The sequence below is a fragment of the Chenopodium quinoa genome, unplaced genomic scaffold, assembly GCF_001683475.1.
Source record: "Chenopodium quinoa cultivar QQ74 unplaced genomic scaffold, ASM168347v1, whole genome shotgun sequence".
Taxonomy (NCBI): Eukaryota; Viridiplantae; Streptophyta; class Magnoliopsida; order Caryophyllales; family Amaranthaceae; genus Chenopodium; species Chenopodium quinoa.
In genome coordinates, this window is record NW_018745542.1 from 589,497 (window position 1) to 608,266 (window position 18,770).

Here is an 18,770-nt window from a genome sequence, read left to right on the forward strand (position 1 = left end):
GGGGATCACTCTTCGGCCTGGTTGCGGACTGTCCCGATATCGATTTTGGGTCAGATTATGAATGGTAAGACTTACCGTAGTGTTCTTTGCTATCGGTTGGGTGTTCCTTTGTTCTCCGTTTCAACACCGTATTCTGCTTGCTCAAGGGTTTTTGATGGGGATCTTTATGGGGATAATGCAGTGTCTTGTGCTGGGATGGTGGGTATTAAACGTCAACACAACGTTGATTGTGACACCCTTATTGATTTTTGTTTTCGGTCTGGATTTTTGCTCGAAAAGAGGTTAACGTTGGGTTGACTGGAGGGAACGACGGGGTTCTACGACCAGCAGATGTGTTGCTTTAATCCTGGGATAGAGCCCTTGATGTTTGTGTTGACTTGACGGGGTCTTCACATTTGACACAATCGAGGTTGTCTGACTTCGTTCTTGGTCGTGTTGTGTCGGCAACGACTCAGCGGAAGCGGGACAAGTATAGGGCGCGTTGCAGGGCTATTAGCTATGTTTTTCTACTTTTCTCCTTTTCTTCGTTGGGGGAATTAGAGAAGGATGATATTGCGTTGCTGAAGTAGGTTTAGGCGTTCGCTAAGACTCAGGATATTGGTGCTCGTGCAGCTACTCACATTTTCAGCAGGATCGGGTTCGCTATAGCTAGAGGGGTGGGGGTCCAGATTGTATCTCGCCCCAATTTCTTGTAAATTAATGACTTTGTAGGTTTTTTTTATAATAATAATAATAATAATAATAATAATAATAATAATAATAATAATAATAATAATAAAGAAATATGCTCTACTCTGCTCTGGTCGGCTCGGCTCTACTATGCTCTGCTTCAATCTGCTCTGCTTGCTGAAATCTGCTCTGCTCAAAAGCTCAAAAGAACAGGGCCTTAGTTGTTAGTAACTGAAATTATCAATAGGTAACAATCCTTTTTTTTATTCAATCAAATTGAAAACTAGATTACGTATGTTAATACTTAAATTTTCTATCTTATCTTTAATCTTGATAAAATTATTATTTATTATTTTCTTATGAAAAAATGACAAAAAAAAAAAGTTTTTGTTGGAAACTTTTTAATATGGTGCGTGTAATCTAAGAATTATTTTGGGATCACTTTAGTATATTAAGAATAGATAGATTTTTTTTTTGGAAAATTGTAATATAATAATTCCACCTTTAGTCGGTATTCCACAAACAATCCAACCTTTTGAAATTCCAAAAACAATCCCACTTTTTGCCTCTATCTTCCATTAACAATCCCTGAGACCCTGACCGGTTGGATTGTTTTGGTAATCGATTTTCTTAAGTTATAAGACATGTGTCAGATTTTATTGGTATTTATGTTAAAAATTTTTTAAAAAATTGGATTATTATTAAAACCAATAACAATGTACCATTTGTCTTGTTTAACAACCGATCACGTTTTATTTTGAGCAGATGTAGTCGTATTATCGTTTAAAAGGTCGTTTTACTTTTAAAAGATCGACCAAATATCATACTCCCTCCGTGTTTTAATAAGTATTACAGTTTGACTTTTTTCAATATTCACATAATGGTTTTGATAGTTTGAAACGTTATGGTTATATTTTTTTCTCATGAATAAAGACATGAAATAGTTGTTGCGATGCTAGTTAAATGATGACGTGGTACAATGCTAGTGCAAATTTAAGGAATACCCACATATGTGGTGTTCCAAACTTGATAAATGAGGGGAAAAAATCGTGTATAATTAAGCAATTTCAGGGACATACTCACATATGTTGTCACAAATTCACAACAATCCATTTCTTATTTCAAAAAAAAAAAAAAAAAAAAAAAAAAACAAACAAACAAAGAACCCTCTTCTTAAAGCATTTGTCTACAAACTACAAATGCACAAATTCTTATGTGTCAAAATGTAATTGGATGAATCACGTGGCATAGCATCACTTTCACCACTAACCTTTCCACAACTCTCTCCAGACTCTCCCAAATATCATAGACCCCACACCACTCAAATACTTTAATTTTTTTTTTCTTTAATTTATAATACGGATACAATAAATAATTTTATCATAATTTTTTTTCTTTTTTTTTTGTTTGAAAATTAGCATCCAATTTTGACTTCTTCCACCCTCTTACTTTTTATACGTGTGTGACTAAAACTGAAAAAAGACAACTTGATTATTTTTTTTTAAAAAAAAAAACCAAATTCTATTAGATGGGTGAAAAATATATACTACGTATTATATGTATTAATTGAACTGAAATGTACAAAACTGAACTGATTGGAGCTAAATGAAATGAAATTAAGCTGAAGAAAACAAACCCTTAATATAATCTGTATATTTAATATAAAGTTATCCTATCTTTATACAAAAAAAAAAAAAAATACTTGCAAAAACCACTTAAAACAAATTAAGATAATTATATTACAGAGTACTTTTTATAAAATAACATTCCTTATAAATCACCATTTACTATATACATTGTAATAAAATTCTAACGTATTATTATAATATTTATAACTTATTCCAAATTAGATGTAAAACAATAACTCAATAAATAACTAAAATAAGATAAAAATCAGCCTAAAATAAATAAATATACACCAAATGTAGAATATACAAGTACAAGTTTATTAATAAAAATTTTAAAAACATAGAATATACGAGATTACAAGTAACAAAAGTTTTTTAGTTTTTTTTTTTTTTTGTTGGTAAAAGTAACTAAAGTTTTTGTTGAACACAACCCATAAATAAAAAAGAAATACGGAGGCAAAAAAAAAAAAAGTGCTGTATATTTTAGGAAATACTAATAAATAAGATGAAACAAAAATAAATTTGTATTACTCCGTATTTTTTTTCCCTTTATTTTATTAATACTTTTTTAAATTAATACGGAGTAATAGTTTGAAGTAAAGTAGAAATCCAAAATTTCTGTATATTTACTCCTACTCCCCCCTCCTCCTTCTCCCATAGTCTCCGCGTCACTTTCTCTCTCCTCCATCGAGCTTCTGTAGATCTGTGAGTTTCTCTCTCTAACTTCGACCCAATTTTCATCCTACTTTTAATCTGATAATGGTGAAATTAATTTGAAGCTCTTTTAATGGCGATTTGTTTAAGCTTCCTGATTTTCAGATCTGCTGCGAATTCATTATTTGTTTGTTTTGCATGTATCAGATTTGTTGTTTGTAGTACTTTGCATGTGTAATTTATGCGTTGTTTTGGTCTAAAGATCGCAATTTTTTCTAAGATGTTGAGTTTTGTTGCGTAATTAGGGTTGTTTAGAGCTCGATTATTCCGATGTATATATGATTTGTAATTAGGTTGAGATTTTCCCGATTTGGAGCTATTGATTTGAGCGATTTAGGTGTTTTTGGGCTGTAGATCGATTTACGATTGCGATTCTTGAGATTTGTTATGTGATTTGGTTTTTATTTTCTGAATTTTATGATATAAATAGCAATAATAGTGGTTGCGTTTAACTTTTGATTAGATTGAAATTGAAATTGAAATGGGTTTTAACAGGTTGATTGTGATTTGTTGGATCAATTTTTTACTTATATGTGATGACATATGAAAGTATGAAACTTTACTTTTTTTTTGTTTTTTTGAATAATGATAGAATATGAAACTTTAATTAGTAAGAATGATTGCATTTTACGTTTGATTAGTTAAAATGGTGATTTTAGCTTGATTAATAAAATTTTGTGGCAGATTCTAAAGAAATGTGATTTATTGGATCACTTTGTTATTTTCCTAGAATCAATATCGCATTAATTGTTGCTTAATCAACTTAGGTTAGATACAAAAGGTGAATTTGGTGGCTAATTTATTGATTTGGCATTGACAGGTTGTAAGAATTGGTTTAATTAAGTAGTTTTGAGAATGGGAGGAGGATTCAGAGTATTGCATTTGGTGCGGCCATTTCTGTCGTTTCTTCCTGAGGTGCAAACGGCAGACAGGAAGGTGCCCTTTAGAGAAAAGGTCATCTACACTGTTATCTCGTTGTTTATATTTCTTGTGTGCAGTCAGCTTCCGCTCTATGGAATTCACTCCACAACCGGAGCTGATCCGTTTTATTGGATGCGTGTCATCCTTGCTTCCAACCGTGGAACCGTCATGGAGCTTGGTATCACTCCCATTGTCACATCTGGGTTGGTGATGCAACTCTTGGCTGGGTCTAAGATTATTGAAGTTGACAACAATGTCCGAGAGGACCGTGCACTTTTGTAAGTATCATTATTTGCTTTTGTTACTTTGTTAAATGCTCTGGTTATTTTGGAAATCTCTAGTTTCATAATTAAGGAATCTACTTGTAGGTATTAATCACTGATTTGTTTATAAAATGGGAACCTGTGTACTGTGTTATACTGAACTTGGAGGGTGGGAATTTTTGTGTGTGTGATCAAGACTACTCAGCAAGAATATGTTGTTTATTTTGCAAATGTAATTGCATGAGCTTCCTTTATCTTGATCGCAGAAATTATTAGTTATGTGGCCTCTTTTGGTATAGTGTACTTACAGCAGGAATGTAGTGTTTTTGTTATAATACTATAAACTTTTGCTGCATGAGCTTTTAGATTGGATGAATTGTGTATTTTAGTTGTAGGTTATGCTTCATTTTTTCAATGGAGTTGTACTGATATTTATTTCTAATTTTTATAATGTTTTCTATGTAATCTTAGGAATGGTGCACAAAAGTTGTTGGGTATTCTGATTGCTGTTGGTGAGGCTGTAGCATATGTTCTTTCTGGGATGTATGGAAGTGTTGGACAGCTTGGTGTTGGCAACGCAATCCTTATCATTCTTCAACTGTGCTTTGCTGGAATTATTGTGATCTGTCTTGATGAACTTCTTCAGAAGGGATATGGTCTAGGCTCTGGAATTTCACTTTTCATTGCTACCAACATCTGGTGAGCTTCAATCTTTATTGGTTGGTGGTATGCTATCCCATGATGGTGTAGTGTATTTTGGCTAAAACATTTTGTTTCTTGGTTTGTAGTGAGAACATCATCTGGAAAGCATTCAGCCCAACCACCATCAATGCTGGCCGTGGAGCTGAGTTTGAGGGTGCTGTCATTGCTTTGTTCCACCTCTTAATTACCAGAACTGACAAAGTTAGGGCCCTTCGAGAGGCATTTTATAGGCAGAACCTGCCCAATGTGACCAACTTGCTTGCAACTGTCCTGGTCTTCCTTATTGTCATATACTTCCAAGGATTCCGAGTTGTTTTGCCTGTGCGGTCAAAGAACGCACGTGGCCAACAGGGCTCATATCCCATCAAGTTGTTTTACACCTCCAACATGCCCATCATTCTTCAATCTGCTCTCGTGTCCAACCTTTACTTCATCTCACAGGTACTGGAGTTGGCAATTGATTATGTTCTCACTGGTTACGTTATGATTTATTTCTAGGATTTTAAATGTTTGGGGATTTGTGCAGTTGTTGTACAGGAAGTACAGCGGAAACTTCTTTGTGAATTTGTTGGGCAAGTGGAAGGAGTCTGAATATGGTAGTCAGTCAATCCCAGTTGGTGGACTTGCTTACTATGTTACTGCCCCAGCCAGGTCTGTATCGCTCCCAGTTTAGTTTCATTATTTTCTTGTCCACCAGTAGTTTGATTAAAAGTTTCTCATTATTCACATGTGTTGAAATTGCAGCTTGGCAGACATGGCAGCACATCCTTTCCATGCTCTGTTCTATATTATTTTCATGCTTTCTGCCTGTGCTCTATTCTCAAAGACATGGATTGAGGTTTCTGGATCGTCTGCTAGAGATGTGGCTAAGCAGCTCAAGGTAACATATAGAATAACTTGTGTAATTTGTTTCTTGATTCGCTATTCATTTTTTGTGTCCATTATCCACAGCAGTATTCCTGTTTTATGAGGGGGGGGGGGGGTTGGTGGTGGTAATTTTGATGCAAGAGTGTTATCATTTAAAAAGAAAATTCACCTTTCCAACTTTTGAAAATTACTCATTCTAGTGTGGACATGGACATACTGTAGAGATAAGTATCATACCGGAGCAGGGACAAAGCTACACGGCTTTGTACCAAACATGTGCTTCCTCCCTGTTTAGATAGTTTTGCCTACGACATAGGTGGATTGGTCCAGATTGACAGAAGTTATCAGGCAGCTAATTATCTATGTTAAACTTGCCTGATATTGTTGAAGTTGTAAGGTAGAGACGTAGAGTAGATATAGAGTGTGTTTCTATATGTTTTGCCAAATCTTGTTTTTCAGTGGATTTGGGAAATATGTTGTGGCTTTGTCAAGAGATTTATGGCATTGTATATTCTATTGTTGTGGCTTTGTTAGAGTTGTGTGCCTGCCATTCTGGAGGAAATGAGGGATTATAGAGTGATTAGAGTCTCAAGTAGTTTAGGATACTTCAATTTTATTATTAGCTTTCTGTCAAGCTCATATGGAGAGTTGATTCTTTATAGCAGTTTGGTTGGTTGCTAGATGATATGATATTTTGTGATGATAAGATTTATTCTAGTATTTTACAACAATGTCATTCTTAATATGAGTTTTGTGACTTTGCAGGAACAAGGTATGGTTATGCCTGGACACCGTGATTCAAACTTGCAGAAGGAACTCAACCGTTACATTCCCACTGCTGCTGCCTTTGGTGGAATCTGCATTGGTGCATTGACAGTTTTGGCAGATTTCATGGGTGCCATTGGATCAGGAACTGGAATTTTGTTGGCAGTGACCATCATTTACCAGTACTTCGAGACTTTCGAGAAGGAAAGAGCAAGCGAACTTGGATTCCTTGGGCTCTAAGCACCTAGTCACAATTTTGGCGAATTTGAGGGAATGGAATTAGGTGATCAATGTTAGAAAAATCCCAACAGTAGTCTTTCTCTTCCCCAGGATTCTCTACGTGTAGTACATTTGTTTTTTCTCTTGTCAACATAACTTACATTTAATAGAATACAGTTTAATGCTAATTCAAATGTTTTCGATCAGGGATGAAATTTTACTTGCTAGGACATTTGTTATTACAACTAGTCAAGTTATAGAATCAGTAGTTGATTTTGCAGTTACTTCCTACTGATGGGCATTCATTGTAACATAGTTAATAAGTCTCTTGGCTCTGTTACACATTAGTGGTTCGAACTAAAAGAATTTTCAATCTTTATAATGTCTAGACTTGGTTAGTAGGTGGGTTAGGTCAGGTCAATGTGTATTGGTAACGGGTAGGGTTATAAGAGGATCTAGTCTCGTTCAACCAAACGGGTTGGGGCTATGTGGATTGTTGGTTGAAGAGTGAATTGTTGGTTGAACAATGGGTGGGCGGATAGAGATGGGTACGTGTGAATTCTAACTTGTACATAGGCCTTCATTTTATAATGTTAGTTCCATTTACGTATATCGATGCAAATCTAATACTGGATCTCATATGACTATGTTTGTGCTTATATCATATAACTAATAATAAAGCTAAACTTTTAGCCAGTTCACGAGGCTGCGACACTTGGCGTTCGATCTTTTCGCCAAGTGTCACGCCACGTTGGATAGATTTAAATAGACTTCATAAGATAAAAAAAAAGTTAGTTTTGGAATTCTATTTGAATAGAATTTTAGGATAAAATTGTTAGTTTAGAGTTTTATTTTCGATAAAATACATGTATAATTTTATTAAAAAAATTTGTTAGATTATAATTCAACGAACAATCCGATAAAGCTAAACTTTTAGCCAAGCGACAAAGCAGCGACACTCGGCGTTTCAACTTTTCGCCAAGTGTCGCGCCACGTTGGATGGATTTAAATAGACAATTTAAAAGTTAATTTAAAATTCTATTTGGATATGATTTTAGGATAAAATTGTTAGTTTAGAGTTTTATTTTCAATAAAATACCAATTTTTTAGAGGTACAAATTGAATTATAATTTTGTTAAATTTTTTTGATAAATAGCAAATCGTCATAAAAGCACATCAATTTTGTATCAATGACATATTTAAAAATTTGACATATAGATTAAAAATTTATCTTCGATAAACAACCCGGGTATTGCACGGGGCACAAAACTAGTATGTAGTATAAAGACAAATTTAGAAAAAAGAAGTACAGTATAATGACCTCAAAAAAAAAAAAAATATAATTTTTGTGTGTTTGTTGTTTTCTCTTTTTTTTTTTTATTCCGCAGTACCTTTTTAATTTGCATAATGGATCCACTTTTTGTTAGAGTTTTCGGGGAAAATGGTGTAAAAAAGTAGAGGAGTAAGGGACTATTAAGGCCCTTTCTTTTAAGCTTTTGGGCAGAGCATAGCAGATTTCGGCAGAGTAGATTGAAGCAAGCCGAACAGATCAGATTTCATTGTTATTGTAACTAGATAAAACCCCGTGCAATGCACGTTTTCAAATAATTATAATTACAATAAATTTTATAAAAAAAAAGTATAACTCGGTATTAATTAAAAAGTATGAAATCTATATTTCTTAAGAAAAAAAGTTGAAATATATTGTTTCAAAAAAAAAAAATGATATATATGTGAAAGAAAATAATTAGATATGTACTGTAATAACAATAATGGGCAATGTGATATTTAAGAAGTTTATTTTAGATTTTGTACAAATCAAAAGTAAAATTTAGATACAAACATAAAAATAAGGTTTTTTAGTAAATTATTTTGGAGGGAAAACTCTTTATATTATATTGCCAAGTGTCCCGCTAAATTCGCTATTAGTATAATGTAATTGATTGTTTCAAAAAAAAAATGATATATATGTGAAAGAAAATAATTAGATATGTACTGTAATAACAATAATGGGCAATGTGATATTTAAGAAGTTTATTTTAGATTTTGTACAAATCAAAAGTAAAATTTAGATACAAACATAAAAATAAGGTTTTTTAGTAAATTATTTTGGAGGGAAAGCTCTTTATATTATATTGCCAAGTGTCCCGCTAAATTCGCTATTAGTATAATGTAATTGATTGTTGCACATAACCTGTAACGAAGGTAGTAGTTCATGCTTGATTGGGTTCACATTTGGTTCAACATCTTTCAATTTGGGTTTTATCAAGGCCATGCCTAATTAAATTTGGGTCAATTATTAACGATTAAATATTTTGGGAATTGCCAAACCTTTTTAAGGTCCATCACCTTAGCTAGTATGGAGAATTCTGGTGTAAGAGACTTATCTGAACTTAGTTGATCTAATCTAAACTTATCTGAATTTATTAGCCCCTATTAGAGCTTATTTTAGTTATAAATTAAAATTTTATAGTCCTGGTTAACCCTTATCACAACTTATCTGAACTTATCTTATTTAAACTTATTAACCCTTATCTGAAGTTATTTATCCTGAAATAAGTGGAAATAAAGTGAACAGAACTAGGCCTAAGAGCCTTCGCTTCGCCTAAATCACCCTTCATTTCTAATCACAAAATCAAATAATATACAGTAAGCAATTCTTGATTTTTGAACTGTCCAAATTATATTAGCAGATATTCTTAGAGGAAGAAGAACAAGCAAAGTGGTGATTTTGTAGTTAATTGCTAAAAATTCTTATGAACAGAGGTTTTAACAAAATCTTGAATTAAATTTGCCCTAGGGGTGTAGCATGAGTTGCATGACCCATCAAGATAAATGCAAGACATGGGCCATGGATAAGCTAGGCTTGGGTCATGTTTTTTTTCCCTTTATTGGAGAAATATAACACGGCCCAACAAAACAAAATAAGCTTATTTTAAAATACGAAGTGGTTGATTTAATTTCCCTCAAAAAAAAAAAAAAAGTTAATTTAATTGATGAAATTCTCAATTTTGTATGAACCTTAGCTATGTAACTACTCAATCAAAATTAATTCTTGTGTCTAATATATTTTCCTATCACCTATAAATTAATAAATGGGAATTTATTTGGCCTGTTAAATATTTTCTTTCTTCACAATTAGGTCATGATTTGAGGATACTATGTTTTTGTTCTTTTTTATCAATTTATATCCACCCAAAACGGCAAAACCCCACACCCATACTTTTACGCTTAAATTAGTGTGCTCAATCAGAACAATGATTTGAATTGAATATAAATTTTTGGTAAGTTTCCACTTTGATGCCCTAAGGTTTCAATTATTACACTTTGTTATCGTTATTACATATTTTCATAAACTGTATCACTTCGATATCATATGGCGGTTTAGTAATTTCATTTCAAAGCATTAAACTTTACATTTTACTTAAATACCAGCAATATACCATGAGACATCTAATACGAATTTTCATGATCATAACATATAGTAATTTTCATAAAAAATATCATCATCAGGGTTGTTCGTCACATACAAATAAAATGAACGTTATTGGTTAGGCATTGATCTTAAATTTTTTCTAGAAGTTACTAAAGAAATTTGTGCCCTAAATAAAAAGTAAGTATGCATATCAATTCTTGATTGTAGGTCAGATTGGCCATAACGTTCAAAACACTATCTAGTGATTCAACTCATCATAAAAAGTTAATTCTTCATTCATGATCAATCACTACTTTGCATGCAACAACAAAAAGGATAATAATCTTAATTTAAGCTAATTTTATACGTAATAAACCCTTTGATTGGGAGTGTAATCATTGTTACGCGTACTAATTATACGAACAAGTGAACAACTTATTGAAGAAGAAATGATGCGTGCATGCAATGCTATGTATTACAGGTCAATGCCCTATTGGCGTGCAATTTAAGTGTATAATAATTAATAACAAAAATAATAAAAATAATCTATAAATATATAAATTATATGACCCTGAAAACTATAGCTTTTTGTAGCATTAGCATGCATTTTATTGCGTCTAATTTGAGAAACAAAATCATTGGTTTTAAAGCAGATAAGAATAATACGAGATTATATACACTGTTTTTATTATATGCATTATTTTTGAATTTCTTCTTGACCTACCTAATTAGAAATTCCTTTTGTCTGATGATGAAATTGACTTGACCTTGGTTGGCTTTGGTTGTTGATCCTTCCCAACAAATATAGTAATTATTCAATCTCTAATGGACTAATGGTTGATGAACTTTTATTTATTCAATTATATTATAAGTAGGTAGCCCTCCTCAATATTTTGTTATTTTGTACATTAATTTTTGAGGGTTGGTTTGAAATTTTAAAAATTAACTTCAATCTTTCATAGATGTTTATAATTTAAGAGAAATTATTTTCCTTTTGAAAATCATGAGAAATGATAATTATCGTAATTCATCATCTCGGGTCAATTATTGTCAGCTCTACGTACAGAGACTCTTTATGGACGATTAGGTATATATGAAGGCTACCCCAATGCTTCCGCACCACTAAGAAACAAAATAGTGTTGCACGTAATAAACACATTGTAATCATAGCAAGGAGAGGGATTTTTGGAAAGAAGAGCCAAAGGAGGTTCATCGTTCTAATGAAGTCTGTGGCATACAATTATTGAGAAAGATAGCTATAAGTAGAGTGCATGGTGATCTTAGTATCTCATGATGACCAGACAAGTTGGCCAATTGAGACCAAACAATTATACATGGTAATTAAGTATATTTGGTTGAGTGTTAGACAAGAGTTGAGTAATTAATTACACTTCTACAATAATAGAATTGCACTAATTATTAATGGGTAAGTTTTGATAGCAGGGTAAGTTTATTAGCTAACAACATTTTTTACATTCTGGCTATGCGTTGACAATTATATATATATATATATATATATATATATATATATATATATATATATATATATATATATATAAGTTTTTATATTTGTGTTTTAAAGGTTGACCATAATGCTAATTATTTTCTTTTTACAATAAATTATACGTTGAAATAATAAGTTTCAACTTCTACAAGTTTTTATAATTTTTGGACAATCTCTACAAATTTTTAGAAGTATAATTTTTAGGGTATGTTCTATTTATTGAAATGAGTTGAACTGATTTGAACTAAATTGAACTGAACTGAACTGAATATTTTATGAGAGAAGTAAATTAGGAGATAAACTGAACTGATTGAAGCTGAACTGAACTGAAAATAAGCTGAAAAGAACGTACCCTTACACAAGTTCAAAATTTGTGATCAGTAAATAAAATACTTCTTTTAATACGTTTAAAGAATTTTGAATAATAGATTAATCTAATTAATTCAAATAACCATATATACTTTTATAGACTTTATATTCTAACAAAAATGTTTTCTCTATTATTTGTGAATAATAATCACATAGGCTTAACTTTTGTCATTATTATTCTTTGTTAATTGTTATTGATTTCTCTCCACACTCTTTCTAATCTCCGCTACATCATTATATTGATGAGGGGTTAATCGGGTTATACATTGAAATCAAAAAATTAATCTGCTTTGCTCTTGGGGCAATGACGCAACTAATACTTTATTCTATATGATCTCTACATATTAGAAAATTTGACAACTTTTTCTTGTGTTTTTCAAAATAGCTTACGTGACCGTGGGGAATATAGAGTTTGAAGTTAAATGAATGTGTATAAGGTTTGATGCATATCACTAATTGGGAGCAAAAGCAATTATACAACTAGTTGTATAATTGAGTGTTAGACAAGAATATTCATTGCATATCAGCAAAAGATAGCACTCGATGGATAAGTATTGTTAGAAGATTTTTTTTTTTATTTTTTTTTTTATTTTTTTATTTTTTTTTTTTTGAAACAATCAGTTAAATGCAAATTTTTTCTATGTGGCTGGCCACATGGTGCGGCAAGGGTTACTTGTAGGATGTTACTGGTTTTGTCAGGGGTTACTTGTAGGTGTTATTTGTATTATGGGGTTACTTGTATGGGTGTTACTGGTTTTGGTCAGGGTTACTTGTAGGGTGTTACTAATTTTGTTAAGTGTTACTTGTAGGTGTTACTTGTATTCTGGGTTTACTGGTTTTAGTCGAGGTTACTTGTAGGGTGTTGTTGGTTTTGTAAGGGGTTACTTGTATTCTGGGGTTACTTGTATGGATGTTACTGGTTTTGGTCGGGGTTGTTACTTGTAGGGTGTTACTGGTTTTGTCAGGGGTTGCTTGTAGGTGTTACTTGTATTATAGGGTTACTTGTATGGGTGTTACTGGTTGGTATGGGATTTTGGTCTGGAGTTACTTGTAGGAGTTACTCAGAAAACAAGTAACACATACAATTAACCCCACGATACAAGTAACCCTCTCATAATACAAGTAACACCCTACAAGTAACCCATACGAATAACCCCAGAATACAAGTAACCCTAAAATACAAGTAACCCGTGCCGCACTGAAAAACCTCTGTCAATTAAATTAGTTAGTAATAAACAAATCCTAGTAAGATTAAATTTAATTAATTAAATATATATTGGAGAAGCTATATATATATATATATATATATATATATATATACATATATATACATATATATATACATATATATATATATATATATATATATATATATATATATATATATATATATATATATATATATATATATATATATATATATTAAGTCCTAAAGGGATTTAGTGAAATAAATAGTGAAGGTCGGTTACACTTTAGTATTACTTGCTCCTCAAATCCTCTTTAATTAGTTTTACTAAAGCATTTTATCTTGCATTAGTAGCCTTCATGTTTTTTTTGTTCATGACAAACATATGTATTACTTTTTTATACTGTTCTTTTGTCTAGACAAGTTGATTATATCGTTTGATTAAGAAATCTTTATAGCTAGCCCTTTGATTAAGGATAAATGTATAGTCCTTACTCCTTAGAGCTAATATAAGTTGCCTAATTATATAGTCACTGTCACCATAGCTAGCAATATTTGGGAAGCTCTTTCGGTTTGGCCTTACATCACAACTTTAGTTGTTAATAACATTAATGAGGGTATATAAACAAATATTTTTAGGGTATATAAATGTCCGTACACTATTCTTAAGAGCTTTGAAAAAAAGAACTAATTTAGATTAATGGGGCAATTATTCTTAGTAAATAAACATTGAGAGGGTATAATTGTCCAAACAATATTCATAAGAGTTATAATTATCTCATACTTAAAAAAAAAAAAAAAAAAACTAAGATAGGGATGTTCTATAATAATTCATTTATTTTAGATAAAATAAGTGTTAGATGTGGCCCAAATTTTATAAACCTGTTATTTGGTGGAGTATGTATGCATAGTCCAGAGGTTTTCAGAAAAATCAAGAAAAGTTAGTCCTTGCCCATATTTTCTATCTCTAGAATTAGCTATTTTGTCATCCTAGAAAATTCTTGACATTGGAAGCAACTAGAATACATGGTTCATGCATCTTTATAGAATACTATGGATACAAGAGTAATGAAATAAATTTTGGAATCTTCCGAGCATTTCTTCCAAGCTCCATCTTTAAATATAAATATGAGTCTTGGGCATTTAATAAAGGTAAATACACACACAAAAAGCCATATATATGCATAAGCCTTTCTACCTTCCTCATTCTTATACTCTCCTATTTTCATATATTATACAGTGGATTGGATTATTTTCGGTGCTATTCACTCATATATTTTTTGATAATTTTTTCCACATTAAATATTATGCGTCCAATTCTCTTTAACTATTTAATTTGCCTTTATTTATCTTTCTCCTAATTATTATCTCAATTTCTACCTTTTCGTTGTACACTCCATCAAAATAAAAAAAAAAATTCTAAACTTGTTTTCATGCAAAACGTTATGATTTTGTCATGATTTCATTCCTTAGTAACTTGCATATATATCATCAAATATATGTTTGTATAAGACAATTATTTTATGATCCTAAATATTATTGTGAATGATTGTGAAATTCAGCATTCAAATTATCAACATAAACATTATCAAATTCTGTTTCTATCATAATCTAATTCCAATAGAAAAATCAAATGGAGTATGAAGGCGTATGATAGTTTTTTCAAGTTCCTAATTAACCCTACATAATAACCTTGGATTATATATGTACACTGACTCCTATCAACCTAACATAACAAAAGTAAAAAAAAAACCAGTTGTAATAGTGTCAAAAATAAAGGATTAATTAAACTACTCAACCATACATCTACCTATTAAAACAAAAACATACATACTCAGTGGCGAACCCACGAAGGCACAAGGGGCAGCACAGGCTACCCCTGGAAAAAAAAAAAAAGTTAGGTCAAAGAGACCAGTTATCTCAAATAACTGGTCTCTTAGAGGCTGTTACAAACAAATGCAAATCTAGCGCCTTTTTTATGTTAATATAAAAGAGACCTATTATATAAAAACAGGTCTCTTAAGTTCTGATTGTTTTTCATGTTCAAATAAAAGAGACCTGTTTTATATAAAACAAGTCTCTTAAGTTCTGTTTTTTTAAAAAAAAAAAAAATTAAAACAAAATACTTTTACTTATTATTTTTTTTGAAAAAATTCTTTTACTTATTTTTGTACATATAATTTATATTTTTTAAAAAGACCTTCATTTAAGTTATTTTTTATTTTTATTTATAATATACTAATATAAATTATCAGTAGTTTTTTTTTTTTTTTAAATGTTTATGGTATTCTTTTTTAATTTTGATCATATTGATAACTAGAATATGACTTATTCCATATTTGTGAAATGAAAATTTATCTACCAAAATAATTGTTTTAAGATTTAATGACTAATTATTAAAGGATAATACTACTATACTAGTATACTTTTTTTAATTTTTTTTTCCTTTATTTTTTCATGTGTAGACACCTAGAAATGTCTCCGCAAAACCAAACTCAATGATGAACAACCTTTCAGCGCCATTATTGGTCGGGTTGGGTATTTAATTGTTGGAGTGCTTAAATCCATATTTCCATTTCATAAACCAACCCAATTCCTAGCCCATTTCCCCAAACCATAACTTATTTTACTCTTTTCGTGCCTTTAAACCCAAAATAATTCATTTCGTGTCCTTTAAAATCATTCATTTCGTGTTCTTTTTATAAAAACGTTTAATCCAGTTTATTGTGGTCCATAATATGGGTCTAATGATTGAATATTTGGATGGGGTTTGAAAAGAGCTTTCCAACGATATATTATAAGCCCAAATCCGAGTTATAACGAATAAGTTATTGCCAAAATATTAAACTAGCCGAAACCGAACCTAAGCCCACCTTACTTACGACCCAATGATCATGTGGAGGGTCCAAATGATTTAATCCAATTCCTAAACCAATTAGGATTAATTGGAAGCTTCTATAAGTTTCTAAAAGATCTTAATTATCCTTTTTGAAAAGATAAGATTAAAGAGTTTGAAATTGAATAAAACTCCTTTTTTTGAAAGTCCTAATTTTATCCGAATTGAAAGACATTCAAAGATATACAGATATTATTTTCGTTCCTAATAGTTTTTATCTGAAATTTTATATGGTTGGATAGCCCTTGAAATTATCTTTCCAATGATATATTATAATATCAATTCCGAGCTATAACGAAAAAGATATGAATAAAATGTCAAACTCTATCCAAAACTGATATCGTCTCACTATTTCAGCTATATCTTTTGTTCTACGAAATATTTTGATCTGATTCTAATTGAGTTAGAAAGTAGACTTCAAGAGCTTTCCAACGATATCTTATTCATCTTATTCCAATTTCTGGATCAAAAGATATGATAAAAACATAAACCGCAAAAACTGATGTCTATCGCAAGAGTTTTAATCCGATTCGAACTCGATCTTTTCTTGATTCTTCGACCTTTTTTTTCCCTATAAATAGAGGTCATATCACTCCTTTTTCAATCATCAACAAGCTTGATCATAAAATAATTCTCTTCTCCCTCTTTAGCCTAAATACTATCCACCCTATTCTCTCAAAATACTTCTTCTAAGCACTCCAAGGAGTCTAACTGAGGGTTTGGACCAAATCAAATCTATATTAATTTAATTTAATTTTCATTTGATTTATATTTTTATTGAAGTTATTAACAATTTATTCATGATGTAGCAATTCAAGGAAACGCGGAAAGTGAGTAATTAATTCACTTAATTACTCTTATTATTTTATATTGCTAGTATCATGATTAGGTTAATTTATATTTGATTTGACTAACGCTATTATTGTTGAATTACTTCCAATATTAATGTTTATTCTATTGTTATTATTGATCACAATATTGCATGTTTAAAGAGAATATGTAATTGAAGATCACGCCTAATAAGATATTTTGGACAACCGGTTTAGGTTCCTTTTTAATCTTGTTATTAATTAAAGTGATCACTAATATTTTAGAATTATATGTTGCATTAATATTCAACCAATTTAGCATAATAATAGTTTGGAGCGAATTGAATATTTTGTTTGTATGCCTTTAAGATCGCAGGAATCATTTTTCACTATAAGAATCGAGTAGAGGCCAATACGGGCGAATGTGACTCCATGACTCACTTCGTACCATCATCCCCGATCCTCCTTTCGTGGTTCCGAACCATATGGAGTTAGTAATCTCATGGATTATGAATGGGGTGTAACCTTCACGGGTCAATCGTTGTTGCCTTCGTTGTCCCTTATTCGTGGTTGCCTTAAATGATCCGTGAACGGTTTACAAGTTCCTTAAAAAAAACTTGTTGGCGGCTCCCTACTTTCCTTGTCCCTAATCGTATTATGTCAATTCCCACTTCCTATGAGTGTCAAGCATATTCACACATGCTCTAATGTAGGCGCACTTCAAGTGACGCCTACACTATGCTACCCCTAGTTAGAATTCCTGGATCCGCCACTGTATATACTTATCACTAATTCTACACCTTTTTCAAGTTGGACTTGGGATAAAGTCACAAGTTCTAACTTGACACTAATAAAATCATGTTGTTGAGAAGGTAATGATTTTGTAAGAATGTCAGCAAGCTGAAGGGTGAATTTCACATAATAAATGGAGATGAAATCCGCATCTATATTCTATCTAATATAGTAGCAATCAAGTTTGAGATGCTTTGTTCTTTCATGATAAGCTTGATTTTCTGCAATGTATTGTGCAGATTTGTAATCACAAAACAAAGTGATATGCGGAGAAACATCAATATTTAAATCTTCAAAAATCCCTACAACTCATGCCAATTCACTAGTAGTTTGGGACATGGTTCGAAGATCAGCCTTGCATGATGACTTAGATACAACTTTTTGTTTCTAGGTCTTTCAAGAGATTAAGAAAGTTCCCAAAAAAACATGAACCCTGTAAGAAGAGACCTGCCATTATGCGCGCAACTCCCCCAATCTGTATCACTGTAACCAAATAAAATGTGTTCGTTTTGTCTAGAAAAAAACAACCCCAAATCTGTTGTCCCTTTTAGATATCGGACCACATGTAAATCAGCATTGAAATGAGGTTTTCTAGGACAACTAACATACTGACTTAACTGCTGAACTGAGAAGGTTAAGTCGGGTCTTGTTAAGTTCAAGTATAATAGACTTCCAACTAGTCTTATGTAAGACTCAGGATCCTCAAATATCTCTCCTTCATCATTGTCGAGCTTAGTTCCTGTAGGATAAAGAAATTTAGTTGTAACGCAATCTTGCATTCCTACATCTTTCACTATATCAAGTGCATATTTTCTTTGATTGATCATTGTCCCTCTGTCACTCCTTGCTACTTTAATGCCAAAAAAATATCTTAATTCTCCCAGATCCTTTACAGAGAAATCTAAATCCAATATCTTCCTCATTTCTTCTATTGACTCTTCCTCATTGCCTGTGAATATCAAATCGTCTACATATACCAGGATTATACAACTTCTTTTTATGTTTCTCTATGATAAAATTGAGTTATCTCTTTGACATTGTTTGAATTTGT

General features: G+C 31.5%; 2 protein-coding genes across 2 annotated transcripts; one reads left to right on the forward strand and one right to left on the reverse strand.

Moving 5' to 3' along the window:
- Positions 1-2,856: 2,856 nt before the first annotated feature.
- LOC110716156 (protein transport protein Sec61 subunit alpha-like) lies at positions 2,857-7,032 on the forward strand. Its single transcript, XM_021894786.1, has 7 exons — positions 2,857-3,002; positions 3,832-4,210; positions 4,667-4,894; positions 4,984-5,338; positions 5,424-5,548; positions 5,642-5,777; positions 6,530-7,032. Exons 2-7 carry the CDS (start codon positions 3,867-3,869, stop codon positions 6,767-6,769), a joined length of 1,428 nt encoding a protein of 475 aa, XP_021750478.1. The 5' UTR covers positions 2,857-3,002; positions 3,832-3,866; the 3' UTR covers positions 6,770-7,032.
- Positions 7,033-18,123: 11,091 nt separating this feature from the next.
- On the reverse strand, positions 18,124-18,642 carry LOC110716116 (uncharacterized mitochondrial protein AtMg00810-like). Its single transcript, XM_021894749.1, has one exon. The coding sequence runs from the start codon at positions 18,640-18,642 to the stop codon at positions 18,124-18,126; it is 519 nt and encodes a 172-aa protein (XP_021750441.1).
- Between the last annotated feature and the right edge of the window lie 128 nt (positions 18,643-18,770).

Coding starts and splice junctions, on each gene's coding strand:
- LOC110716116 (XM_021894749.1), bottom strand. CDS start 18,642: ATGAGGAAGATATTGGATTTAGATTTCTCTGTAAAGGATCTGGGAGAA.
- LOC110716156 (XM_021894786.1), top strand. CDS start 3,867: ATGGGAGGAGGATTCAGAGTATTGCATTTGGTGCGGCCATTTCTGTCG. Junction 4,895..4,983: donor TTCATTGCTACCAACATCTG/GTGAGCTTCAAT, acceptor CTTGGTTTGTAG/TGAGAACATCATCTGGAAAG. Junction 5,549..5,641: donor TATGTTACTGCCCCAGCCAG/GTCTGTATCGCT, acceptor TTGAAATTGCAG/CTTGGCAGACATGGCAGCAC.